A 13885-nucleotide genomic window follows, 5' to 3' on the forward strand; every position below is an offset into this window, starting at 1 on the left:
ATGGTGATGATTTCCCCCTCCCGGAGGGAAGTTTCCCCGGCAGAACAGCTTTGTCGAAGCCCTAGATTGGTTCTGCCAAGGTTCCGCCTCGTGGCGGCGGATTTTCTTCCCCAAAGCTTGCTTATGATTTTTTTTCTCAGACGAAAGACCTCATATAGCAGAAGATGGGCATCGGAGGGCCACCAGGGGGCCCACAAGGCAGGGGGCGCGCCCCCACCCTCGTGGCCAGGGTATGGGCCCCTCAGGTACTTCTTTCACCCAATATTTTTTATATATTCTGGAAATAACTTTCGTGAAGTTTCAGGACTTTTGGAGCTGTGCAGAATAGGTCTCTAATATTTTCTCCTTTTCCAGCCTAGAATCCCAGCTGCCGACATTCTCCCTCTTCATGTAAACCTTGTAGAATAAGAGAGAATAGGCATAAGTATTGTGACATAATGTGTAATAACAACCCATAATGCAATAAATATTGATATAAAAGCATGATGCAAAATGGACGTATCATCTAGCAGCTCCAGAATGACGGGAACATGGTATTTGCTGGGGACTGTTATGGCATTCAGTTGTCTGTAGTCTATGCAAAGCCACCATGTGTCGTCTTTCTTCTTTACTAAGATGAATGGTGATGAAAATGGACTGTTGCTACGCTGGATAACCCATGATTGGAGCAGAGCTTCAACTTGAGCTTCAATATATATTTTCTGAGCAGGTTTGTATCTGTACTATCTAACATTGACTGGTTGTGCTCCTGGAATAAGTGGAATGCGATGGTTGCAAGCTCTCCGAGGAGGTAAACCCACTGGTTCCTCGAACACGTCCGGAAATTGGTCCACGACACTCTGAATGCATGGCGGAGTTGGTTCCAGGTCATCGGGTTGCGGGGCGACCACACAAAGATGAATGTCATGAGTGATCGCGCCCTTGTTGCACATACTCTGAAGATAAATGTTGTTGATGTCTTGCCAGCTTGTCGAGGCAGCGTCGTGGCCCATGAGACGAAGTGGCCCTGCTGGCGTATGTATCTCGATGAAATGGGCGCGCCAGTCGACCGTCATTGGACTGTGATCTTCGAGCCAGTCCATGCCCAGGATGATGTCATAGGTGCCCAGGGTGAGCACCTTCAGATTTGTGTAGAACTCATGCCCTTGGGCATACTAGGCGCATCTAGTAGCCACCTGGGTACACAGCAGCTCGCCATCGTCGGCAAAGCGGACGCGGCCTAGCTTGGGGAGTGGTTGAACGCCTTTTAGTTGTGCTGCCAGCTGCTCGTTGACGAAGGAGTTTGAGCTACCCAAGTCCACCAGCATGAGCACTTCTCGCCCTTGTAACCACACGCGAAGTTGAAATGCTTTGGCTGAGACCCCTCCCGTCACGGCCGAGAGGGAAATCGCCATGGCCACATCGCTGGTGCCGTCTTCTGTGACTTGTGTGTCGATGCCGTTGTCGAGGCCGAACATATCGAGGAGTTCCTCGACAACGTGCAGCTGCACCGTAGTGGGGCACACGTGGTCGTGCCCCCACCGTTCGCCACACATGAAACATAGACAGCGGGTGCGCTGGTAGTCGCGCAGAGTCCTGAGCTTGGATTAGTCGGCGCGGGCTGCGTCAATGCCATCGCGATCTGCCGCGGGCGCGGCCGGCACCTGAAGGAAATATGCCCTAGAGGCAATAATAAAGTTGTTATTTATATTTCCTTATATCATGATAAATGTTTATTATTCATGCTAGAATTGTATTAACCCGAAACTTAGTACATGTGTGAATACATAGACAAACAGAGTGTCCCCAGTATGCATATACTTGACTAGCTCATTAATCAAAGATGGTTAAGTTTCCTAACCATAGACATGTGTTGTCATTTGATGAACGGGATCACATTATTAGGGAATGATGTGATGGACATGACCCATCCGTTAGCTTAGCATAAATGATCATTTAGTTTTATTGCTATTGCTTTCATCATGACTTGTACATGTTCCTCTGACTATGAGATTATGCAACTCCCGAATACCGGAGGAACACCTTGTGTGCTATCACACATCACAACGTAACTGGGTGATTATAAAGATGCTCTATAGGTGTCTCCGATGGTGTTTGTTGAGTTGGCATAGATCGAGATTAGGATTTGTCACTCCATGTATCGGAGAGGTATCTCTGGGCCCTCTCGGTAATGCTCATCACTATAAGCCTTGCAAGCAATGTGATTAATGAGTTAGTTGCGGGATGATGCATTACGGAATGAGTAAAGACTTTCTGGTAACGAGATTGAACTAGGTATGATGATACCGACGATCGAATCTTGGACAAGTAACATACCGATGACAAAGGGAACAAAGTATGTTGTTATGCAGTTTGACCGATAAAGATCTTCGTAGAATATGTAGGAGCCAATATGAGCATCCACGTTCCGCTATTGGTTATTGACCGGAGATGTGTCTCGGTCATGTCTACATAGTTCTCGAACCCGTAGGGTCCGCACGCTTAACGTTCGATGACGATTTGTATTATGAGTTATGTAATTTGATGTACCGAAGTTTGTTCGGAGTCCCGATGAGATCACGGACATGACGAGGAGTCTCGAAATGGTCGAGAGGTAAATATTCATATATTGGAAGGCTATATTCGGACACCGGAAGTGTTCCGGATGATACCGGGTCACCGCCAGAAGGGGTTCCGGGCAAACCCCGCCAAAGATATGGGCTTAATGGGCCAAGTAAGGGAACACACCAGCCCACAAGGGGCTGGTGCGCCTCCTATAGGGCCAGCCATGTGGGAAGAAAGGAAAAGGAGAGGAGGAAAAGGAAAGTATGAAGTAGGACTCCTACTTCCTTCCCCTCCCCCCTCCTTCCTTTCCCCCTTGTCCAAATATGGTAAGGGGGCCGAATTGGACTAGGGGCCCAAGTAGGATTCCTCCTACTTGGGCACACCCTAGGCTGCCTCCCTCCCTCTCCCCCTTTATATACATGGGGAGGGCACCCCTAGAACACCCATCAATTGTTCCTAGCTGTGTGCGGCGCCCCCCCCCCTCCATAGTTAACAGCTCGGTCATATCGTTGTAGTGCTTAGGCGAAGCCTTGCGCGGGTAACATCATCATCACCGTCACCACGCCGTCGTGTTGACGAAACTCTCCCTCGGCCTCAACTAGATCAAGAGTTCGAGGGACGTCACCGAGCTGAACGTGTGCAGATCGCGGAGGTGCCGTGCGTTCGGTACTTGGATCGGTTGGATCGCGAAGACGTTCGACTACATCAACCGCGTTACTAAACGCTTCCGCTTTCGGTCTACGAGGGTACATGGACTCACTCTCCTCGCTCGTTGCTATGCTTCTCCTAGATAGATCTTGCATGATCGTAGGAATTTTTTGAAACACTACGTTCCCCAACAGCACCGCTCTCACCGGTGGAGGGGGCAGGGGCAGTGGAGTGCCCTGCCTTGGCGCTTGTTCGGGTGGTCGAGGTAGCGAGCCGAATGATCCCTCCATCACCTCCTCTTGGAGTAGCGCCAGCCCGCAGGCAGTATCCAGATCCGATGGTCTCTGAACAAGGACCACCGCCCGAATATCCTTCTGCAATCCCTCAACAAAACGAGTCAGGAAATAAAACGAGTGAATAGTATCAGAGTAAGAAGATAAATGATTGATGATCAGCTCAAATTGCTCAATGTAATGCGCCACTGATGATGTTTGGCGGACGAATAGAATTGTCTGATCAGCGTCTGATGCCGATCGCGACCAAAACGTGTGCACAGTAAAGCAGTAAAGTGCTCCCAGTCAAACTCTGCTAGACGCTTCTGAACGGATTGCAGCCGTACATCAGCTGATCCCGAGAAGTTCAGGGCCGCCATCGGAACCCAGAACGACGGTAAGATGCCGAACATCTGAAAGTATTGTTCGCACATGGTCTTCCACAGGTTTGGGTTGTCGCCCGTGAACTGTGGAAATGCGATGGACGGGTGGGACTGTCCTAACCCTGCTAGGAGCTGACTCGCATGTGCAAACGGCGACAGTGAGGGCAAAGATGTGATCGGAGAGGAGGACGGACCTGTTGCCGGGGGTGGCGGCGGCGTCTGGCAGGACGCCGCCACGTTCCCCTGTGGCAAGTTGAACATGTCGTGGCCATTTGGCCCTTGAAGCTCGCTGCCCGCGCCGCCATCGGCCCCCGTGAGGACGCCGGTCGTCGCAGAAGGGCCTTGCTTCGGATTCACCCCTTGGGACTCGTCGCTCGTCCTGGTTGACGGTGGTTGCGCCATCTGGAGCGTTGCCACCGCGTCACCGAGATTGGCAACTCGCTTCTCCAGATCAGGACACCAGTGGACGAGATCGTCGATCTTGGCTGTGGAAACCTGGATCTCCACGATTGCCTTGTTCTGGGCCTTGAGGGTGTTGTCGAGGCGGTCGAGGAAGGCTTTGATCGCCGAATCCATGGCTACCAGGTGTGTACGAGCTTGCCGGAGGCCTCTGGTCTCGATTAGCTGCGCCAGAATGGAGTGGCGGTGGAAGGATTATTGGTCTCTGATACCAGATGATAGACTATAGTAGTGGGTAATCTTGATTACCGGCAGCAGTTCCTCACAGAGGTAGGATTTGGTGGCGATTACAAAGAGATTACAAGAATAGTAGCTAGGGCTCATCGCGAGCGAGGAAGAGAAAGGGGATAAGAGCCGAGCCGCCGTTGTCGTGATCCACTGGATGCCGATCCCTTGCATTGCAGTCTCCTTTAGTACTTGGCGTGGTGGGCTTCACTTGGACCACTCTGGGCCGCAGGTTCTACAGTTGGGCTTCCTGTCTCGGTCCTCGCGTGGGGCAGCGCTGGGCAGGGTGGTGTCGCTGCCCGGTGGGACGCGCCTGTCAGGGGCGTTGACACTAATTGAATGGAACAAAATCTGTTGTGATCTGTGTTCTATCTAGGCATCGGAACTTGCTTATCTTGTTGTTCTATGTACCATATATACATATGATTGTTGCTAGGTAGCTTGACACTGAGAGGTTAGATTCCTGCAAAACTACATTGTTACTTTTTGGTGTGAGTGCCTCGCTACTGATGATAAGGGAAAGAAGCCGGTTGATGCTACTACTCCCCTGAAGTGCCATATGTCAGTGTTGAACAGATCTGGACCAAGTCATGCAGGAAAGCCTAGATGGACTAAACCTCTAGTGGGGTGGCTGAAAGTTAACACTGATGCTGCGTTTGTAGCCAATTCGGGAGAAACTAGTGCTGGGTACATTATAAGAGATTACATGGGTAGACTTGTAAGAGCCAAGGGCGTAAAACTCCATGCCTGTGAGAGTATCGAAGAGGCTGAAGCTTGTGCGTGTGTCACTGGGCTGAAGGCTGCTCTTGACTTGGGAAATGAAAAGATCATCATTGAATCTGATTGTGTTGCGGTTATTTCAAACATTTTGTCACCTGAGACCCCTTTAGCAGCTTGGAGAGAGCACTATATAGAGACTAGGGAGCTTCTGCATGATAGATTGAACATTGTCTTTCGGAAGATAGGGAGAGATGGCAACAAGTCTGCTAGCAAACCCAGATCGGTGGTAGGGGGCAGTCTATATGGGCCAACTACCACTGGATTTGGCGCTGCTGGTGCTATCTGATTGTAATGCCTGTGATGATATTTTAATTTAATTGCAATCTTTCCCCTAAAAAAAGAAAAATGAAAGATAAAGTGATGTGTTATTTGATATGTAGACACATAAGGGGTTCAGACTAAATTATTAATGCACACGAACAGGTACATGACCGCCCAAGAGGCGTGCCCCAGCATCTAGTACACAAGAAACGGGAGGAGCTGGTTGGGACGCTACGGATCAAAATCCAGTTCTTTTCAGCTTGTAATTCTACAAACTTATAAGTTGCTACAAAATCTTAAAAGAACTGACAAGGTATATTTCAGCGAAATATATCTTCTAATCTCCAAGACTATATTGCATGGAGGTTCTTGTCGCAAAATCTATTTATAAACCATAATTATAAACCAAAATCTTTTTATAAACCATAATCCATCATTCCAGATCATCTGATAAAAGAGCGTGACAAACCAAAAGAAAGAAGCAAAAAACGTGTAGCCTTGCTTGCCAACACAAGTTGACTGACAAAATGGGAGTTGACACCCTCCAATTCTCAAGTGACTGCACAAAGTACTGCTACCCTTCAGCTGCCATGGGAAAACTTGCAGTTTCCCTCATAGGGGCACCGCAACCCTTGTTGGTAGTAGCGGCACATCTTCGGTGCTGGAAACTGCTGGGTGTACCGGTAATTCTGATGATGGTTCTCCTGGGGATGATACTGGTTGTGGTTCATTCTCCAGCTATCGTGCCCATTCTGATGATGGTTCTCCTGGGGATGATACTGGTTCTGGTTCATTCTCCAGCTATCGTGCTCATTCTGATGATGGATCTTTTGGGGCTGATACTGCTCCTGAATCATTTGCCCGCGACCATGCTGATTATGATGATGCCTCTCTTGAGGATTGTACTGCTCTCGAGTCGTTTGCCTATGATCGCGATAATCCCCTTCTTGGTTTCTTGAAGAGAAATCCTGAATTCTAGGCCTGAGAGGTTGATGCCATTGGCTATCACCGTGAGCATGTGGCTGGCCGCTGGAGCCATGCTGGTGTGTCTTTGCATCCTGAGTCCCACGACGCTGGAATGCTGATTCGTCATACGTTGTGTTATGGTAATTGTTATTCCAATGATCAACGGGCTCTACTCTGTAAGTTCTATTTCCATCCTCCTGCCGAAGCACTTCAGTGTGTTGATGTTTGGGGGGCTGTGGTGGATTTTTGATCTGCTGTGGAAGTGCTGGCCTTGATGATTGCTGCTGCATTGCGTTCCCTGGTCCCGCATACTGAAGGCAAGGGGCCTTGCCGTGATCAATGGAATGTACTCTGTTGGTTCCCTTCTTTGCATCCTCCTGTGGAAGCACTAAATTGTGGTGCTCATGTTTGAGGGGCTGTGACTGGTTTCTGATCTGCTCCATAGGAGCTGGCTTTGATACTTTCTGCTGTTGAACTGCATTCCCTGATCCTCCATAATGAAGGCAAGGGGCCCGACCAAGTATGCTGACAGTTTTTGTTGTACCCTCCTGCGGAAGCACTTTATTTTGCTGCTGCTGGTGATTATTGTGTTCCTGTGGGTTCTTGAACATTTGCTGTGCAGGAGTAGGCCTATGATTATCGTGTTGCATTGGGTGCTTGAAAATTTGCTCTGAAGTGGTGGGCCTTGACAGTATTTGCTGCTGCCTTGTTTTCTCTGGTTTGCCATGTTGGACCGAAGGACCCTGATAGAGGAACTGCTGATGGAACAAATGAATTGCAGGATTTTGTTTTGAAGATATCTGCTGCTGCCTTGCGTTCCCAGGTTCACCTTGTGGGAGGGAATCTGTCCTCCCTTTGTCAAATCTAATAAGTTGTTAAAAGCATACATTAGGAACAATAAAGAAAAAATTGTATGTATATGCCAAAAATTCCCAACATCCAATAGTAAGTAATCAAGATCGAGCTTTCATGTAATAGGATAGAATGATAAGATTCAGAAATACCTTTGATCAACAGTATCCGTGGACACAACCTTCTGTTGTGGAACAACGGTTTGAGATGATATTTGATTCATGTTCTCTTTCCCTTTGCTCTTGTTGTCTTTAAGCCTGTTCCCCAAAACAACATTTGAAAATCATAACATCAATGATATTTGTGGCCAGAAAAAAAAAAGATATTTGTGGCCAGACACACAACTGTCATGATGGCTCCTCACAACTGCTGCAGCCAAGTCCAGGAGTTGAGACAGTGCAGGAGGAAACCAAACATGCTTGGGGTCGAAGCAGATCTTTAATGAAAGAAAGACTCAGGCTGGTGTGCATTCCTATTGATGAGAGAGTTATACTATAGAGGTCCAGTTCATGTTCTACTAGGTTAAATAATTATAACCTGCAAGGCAGTGGGTAATTTGAAGGTGCACCCGGGTAAAGAATATCTATTTTCCCATGTCAAAAAGTTCCAAGTAGACATACACATGTAAATGTCTGAGCACTTTATATGCTTATAAATTTTCATGGAAAATATCATTATACATACTTTTCTCTTTTACACATGGTGTGAAAATATTATTTTTTTACATGAAACTTACAAACATATAAAGGACTCAAACATTTGTGTAGGTAATTTTCTATGTAATGTTTTGTCATTTTCATATAGTACTACTTATTTTCAAACACTCTAGAGTTAACTTTATCTAACTATTTAGTCATAATCAATAGCTGAGACCTCCAAATATTCAATAAGTTTGACTTCCAAATCAATCATATGCAGTCAGCACGGACGTAGCTACCTTCTCGAGCAGAATCTCAAAAGTGTGTCATTTGTTTACTTGCTTCTTTCAAATCATAAGCTGATTCCACTGTTCAAATACTTCCTATAAAGTATAAACAGGTTTGGGCTTGCTACAAATTCCAAACTTAGGATAAGATGATCTGAAAACTGTACATTTTTCCCTAGTTTTAAAAATAAAATACTTTACCACTTTAGCCCTTATTAGGTGGGTGAACGGTACTATAGGTATTTCAGACACTGCTAGTAGCCAAAATGCAAACAAATCACACAAAAAATTACATTATTTTTCCCAGACACCAGGAAGTTACATTATGATTATCAATACCATATTGATGTCATAGTATTAGAGGCGTACCTATTAAATCTCCTCATCTTGTCAATCTCTTTCTCATGAATCCTGACCTCCCTTGACTTACGTGCCTGGAACCCTCTTGCATGTTTTTCTTCTAGGACTCTGCTTCTTTCCTTTTCATCAGGCCATGGCTATGAAGGTAGAAACTCTATCAGTACCAGTTTAATTGTAAGGTCCTCTTTCCCACTGAAAATGAACCTTACTAGAGAGCAAACCTGTCTCATGGTCTTGTCCTTGTAAAGATTTCTTCCCTTTATGAGGAGAGGATGAAGGGGAGGCCATGGTTTGTACCCTTTACTCCAGAAAATCTCAACCTACATTTCTGATGGTTAAAAACAGTATATGAAGATGATTTCCTTACAATATTATAGCTCAACGCCAGAACTCACAGTGAATGTATGCTGTTGCTTTGCAGTGCCATAGCTTTCTTTGATTATCCTACCAGCATTTGTCCTCTGACCGCATAGACGACCCTTGATTCCACGAGGATCTCCCTTTTTCCTACAGCGATACTCAAACATCACGCCCATCACTAGAGCAAATACAAAATATCTGCTTGATGTGTATTACCTTCTGTAAATATTTTGCTCAAACATCACCACATCACCTTTGCATGCATCACCTACAATAAAAAATTGCTACATAAGATTGACAAAAGTAGCACTTAAATGGCATAGCCAGGGAAGAGAAGTTCTGATACTGTGAGCATTATTGTGTTTAATTTCGAAATAGTACATGAAAATGGGTTTGTTGAAATTAACTCTAGAGCTAAGAAGCTCATCTTCCAAGTGACAAGACTAGTCTTATTATAAGTCTAGGGATTTGTTAAAATTAATTCTCATACATGAGCCATGTTCTGTGCTAAATTAGAAATAGCCTTTTTTCTCACCTTTACAGTTCAGAACAAAGCTTGACACTGGATACTTCACATCTCCAAACAATTTGACCCTGAATGTTTGCGAATCACAAGAAATTTTTAAGTACATCAATGGACATAGGAAATAACTAAGCAAAGACAATAGCTCACTTATAACAAAATTATTTAAGAGATAACATAAGGGATGTAGTTCATACTCAATGTGATCCCTGATACGATTTAGAAGCTCTTCTTTCTTGCCTCCCAATCTCAACTTGTGAATCCTCAGGTATGCTTTGCATTCATAAACCTTCAATTTCTCCAACTGGCCATCTACATTTCACAAAGTACACATATCATCAAACTAACAGTTATGTTCGTAAGGACATCAGAAATTAACAGTTACGTTTATCTTGGTATTGCCTCAATAAGTCAATATGATGTGTATCCTAGTTTTCCTACAGAATGTTACAACTCAAATATCTTCTCCCGATTCCCTTTCTGACAAGTCGGTACACATTGCTCACGTCAAACTTATAAGACCCTTCCGTTTCCAGTTTGTACCCGCAAGTTGCAAGGGCACATAATGTGGCAGAAAATAAGACTAGGGAGCTCACCGTGCATCAGCTTGTCCACCATCGCCAAAAGATCAATATCCTCATTTCCCATCTCTAGCGCCACGGGTCCTTTCCTGAAATTTCAAAATTCACAAGGAATCCTGATCTCCACCAAGAAGCAAAATTTCGACGCAAAAAAAAAAAGAACTCGAAGACCCAGGCCAACAAACGCAGAACAAATCGCGAAGATCGTGAGAATATATTTCCGTGTACGTTGTGGGGATCATAGAAACCGAGCCAAATCGAGAGAAGGGAAACCAGGCGCGAACCTGCCCTTGCGCGCGGAGATGGACAGACGGGCCATCCCGGACCACAGCGCGGCCTCCCCCACCGCCCGCTTGTCGGCGGCGGGGTCGAAGGAGGGGTCCTCGTCGGACCCCGCGTCGGGGCCGTAGAGGTCGGCGAGGGTCTCAGCCTCCGACCCATCACCGCCTCGCTCCTCGCCGCTCTCCACCTCCTCCTCCGACTCCGATTCTGCCCCCTCGAGCGGATCGTGATCCGCCGGTGGGAGGCCGGTGCGGGCGGCGGCGGCGGCCATGGCGGGTTATTGGGTCGACCGTTGGGGATGGAGCGAGAAGGGAGGAGTTTCCGGGTTTGAGTATTCGTTGGCTTTTATGGTGTTTTGGCTGGAAAATGTGTTGGCCCTTCTTCGTGTGGGCTATGGGGTTTTAAGAGCTTTGTTACACGGCACTTTTTCTTCTTCCTATAAACACAGCATTTTCAGGATTTTTTTTCAAAACGCGTTACATAACGTAGACAGCTCGCGAAAAAGATGAAGAAAATGCTATCTAGCGATCGTCAGATTTTGGCGATTCCTAGCAAACGACTTCAGATGGTCAGCACGAATCCTAAAGCAGTGGAGGGACGCCACGTCAGTTGAAGTCATATTCAATTTTGAACTTGGCTCATGATTTTGACTTGTCAATGATATTTCAAATCAATCAGGTGCAACTGACCTATAAAAATATATCAATTCTGTGCATCCTCTCATCACCTAAAAAACAAGACGCATCAACATATGATATTATAGCATCAATATAGTACATGCAGACACAGACGTAGAAAATTTTCCCACATATGTATTGGTTGATTAGTAGAAAACACGGAATCACACCGTGACCAGTCCACCAAAACACCGCACTATAAACAAAAAGAAAAACACACTCCATCATCTCCCCCACCCGCCAAACCAAATACTCTCTCAGCTCCAAATTATAAGGTGTATTTGTTTTTCGAAAAGACCAATTTCTTTAACTTAGACCAAGTGCAGAGCCAAAAACATCGACATCCACACCACTAAACAAATAAAATATGAAAATTCATTTCATGATCAATCTTTTGATACCAATTCGATATTATGGATATTGATATACTTCCTATATATTTAGTCAAATTTAAAGGGTTTGGCTTTTCAAATAACTAATACGCCTTATATTTCGAAACAGATGGAATAAAGAATTATAAACCAGCAGCACAAATGGCGCAGTAAAGCGCGTCCAACCCTTTTAGTATTGTCTGAACTATCAGGGGCTAGGTGGTTCTCTAAGCTTGATTTAAGAGCTCGATATCACCAAATCTGACTCGAAGAAGGCGAAGAGCACAAGACGGCTTTCCAAACACATTTTGGCCAATGTGACTACAAGGTTATATCCTTTGGACTCGCAGGAGCCCCAACCACCTTCCCGGAAGCCATGAACTCCACATTGCACCTGGTTCTCCGGACATCCTCGTATACAACAAATCTTTTGCTCAGCATCTGCAATACCTAAGACAAGTGTTTGCTCTGTTCATAACAGATTAGTGGTATATAAAGAGGTCTAAATGCTCTTTTGGACACTAGGAACTTGCGTATTTGGGCCATACCATTTCATCTGGAGGATTTCAACTGATTATAGTAAAGTACATGAAGTGGTACAATGGTCAATTCCCACATCAACCAAAGAAGTGAGGTCCTTTTTGGGAATTGTTGGCTACTACATACATTGTGTGCACCATTTTTGAATGATTGCTAAGCCTACCACATTACTGAAGAAGCATGACCAATTTGGTTGGACATCCACAACTGGAACTACATTTCAAGCATTAAAGAATGCCCTGGTTACAACTCCAATTTTTGTTGGAAATATGCCCTAGAGGCAATAATAAAATGGTTATTATTATATTTCCTCGTTCATGATAATTGTCTATTGTTCATGCTATAATTGTATTAACCGGAAACTATAATACATGTGTGAATACATAGACCACAACATGTCCCTAGTAAGCCTCTAGTTGACTAGCTTGTTGATCAATAGATGGTTATGGTTTCCTGACCATGGACATTGGATGTCGTTGATAATGGGATCACATCATTAGGAGAATGATGTGATGAACAAGACCCAATCCTAAGTATAGCACAAGATCGTGTAGTTCGTTTGCTAGAGCTTTTCTAATGTCAAGTATCATTTCCTTAGACCATGAGATTGTGCAACTCCCGGATACCGTAGGAATGCTTTGGGTGTATCAAACGTCACAACTTAACTGGGTGGCTATAAAGGTGCACTACAGGTATCTCCAAAAGTGTCTGTTGGGTTGGCAAGAATCGAGACTGGGATTTGTCACTCCGTATGATGGAGAGGTATCTCTGGGCCCACTTGGTAATGCATCATCATAATGAGCTCAATGTGACTAAGGAGTTAGCCATGGGATCATCCATTACGGAACGAGTAAAGAGACTTGCCAGTAACGAGATTGAACGAGGTATGAGGATACCGACGATCGAATCTCGGGCAAGTAACATACTGATGGACAAAGGGAATTGTATACAGGATTGATTGAATCCCCGACATTGTGTTTCATCCGATGAGATCATCGTGGACATGTGGGAGCCAATATGGGTATCCAGATCCTGCTATTGGTTATTGGCCGGAGAGGTGTCCCGGTCATGTCTGCATGGTTCCCGAACCCGTAGGGTCTACACACTTAAGGTTTGGTGACGCTAGAGTTGTAATGGGAATAGTATGTGGTTATCGAAGGTTGTTCGGAGTCCCGGATGAGATCCCGGACATGATGAGGAACTCCGGAATGGTTCGGAGGTAAAGATCGATATATTGGAGGAAGGGTATTGGAGTCCGAAATTGTTCTGGGAGTATCAGGTGACGACCAGCGTGACCGAAAGGTGTTTCGGAGGCCCCGACAAGTGTTGGGGGGACTTATGGGCAAGGGGAGGGAGCACACCAGCCCACTAAGGGGTTGTGCGCCCCTCCCACCCCCTCTCACGTAACCTGGAGAGGTGGGGGCACCTCCCATAGGGCAGCCGCCCCTCCTGGCTTGGGGGGCAAGTTTCCTAGGGGTGGGGGCACCCAAACCCATCTAGGGTTTCCCCTATGGCCGCCGCCCCTTCCCTAGGGAACCTTAGGGTCCCCCCTTCCCCCTATATATAGCGAGGGAGAGAGAGGGCAGCCGCACCCCCTTCCCTGGCGTAGCCCCTCCCTCCTCCAACACCTCCTCCTCCTCTGTAGTGCTTAGCGAAGCTCTGCTGGAGAACCACGAGCTCCACCACCACCACGCCGTCGTGTTGTTGGAGTTCTCCCTCATCTTCTCCTCTCCCCTTGCTGGATAAATAAGGAGGAGACATCCCCGGGTTGAACGTGTGTTGAACGCGGAGGCGTCGTCCGTTCGTTGCTTGATCGGATCTTCCGCGATTTGAATCGCAGGGAGTACGACTCCATCAACCGCGTTCTTGTAATGCT

At 46.1% G+C, this 13885-nt stretch overlaps 1 protein-coding gene across 1 annotated transcript; it reads right to left on the reverse strand.

Moving 5' to 3' along the window:
* Positions 1 to 5700: 5700 nt before the first annotated feature.
* On the reverse strand, positions 5701 to 10775 carry LOC125507962 (zinc finger CCCH domain-containing protein 62-like). The gene is made up of 10 exons (XM_048672505.1): positions 10424 to 10775; positions 10155 to 10228; positions 9756 to 9870; positions 9571 to 9629; positions 9252 to 9303; positions 9071 to 9182; positions 8897 to 8995; positions 8685 to 8812; positions 7543 to 7647; positions 5701 to 7402 (listed from the first exon to the last, which is right to left on the reverse strand). The coding sequence occupies exons 1-10, from the start codon at positions 10690 to 10692 to the stop codon at positions 6154 to 6156; spliced, it is 2262 nt and encodes a 753-aa protein (XP_048528462.1). The 5' UTR covers positions 10693 to 10775; the 3' UTR covers positions 5701 to 6153.
* Between the last annotated feature and the right edge of the window lie 3110 nt (positions 10776 to 13885).

This window comes from Triticum urartu, chromosome 5 (assembly GCF_003073215.2).
Source record: "Triticum urartu cultivar G1812 chromosome 5, Tu2.1, whole genome shotgun sequence".
Lineage (NCBI taxonomy): Eukaryota > Viridiplantae > Streptophyta > Magnoliopsida > Poales > Poaceae > Triticum > Triticum urartu.

Coding starts and splice junctions, on each gene's coding strand:
- LOC125507962 (XM_048672505.1), bottom strand. CDS start 10,692: ATGGCCGCCGCCGCCGCCCGCACCGGCCTCCCACCGGCGGATCACGAT. Junction 10,229..10,423: donor ATCTCCGCGCGCAAGGGCAG/GTTCGCGCCTGG, acceptor TTGAAATTTCAG/GAAAGGACCCGTGGCGCTAG. Junction 8,813..8,896: donor AGGACAAGACCATGAGACAG/GTTTGCTCTCTA, acceptor CTACCTTCATAG/CCATGGCCTGATGAAAAGGA.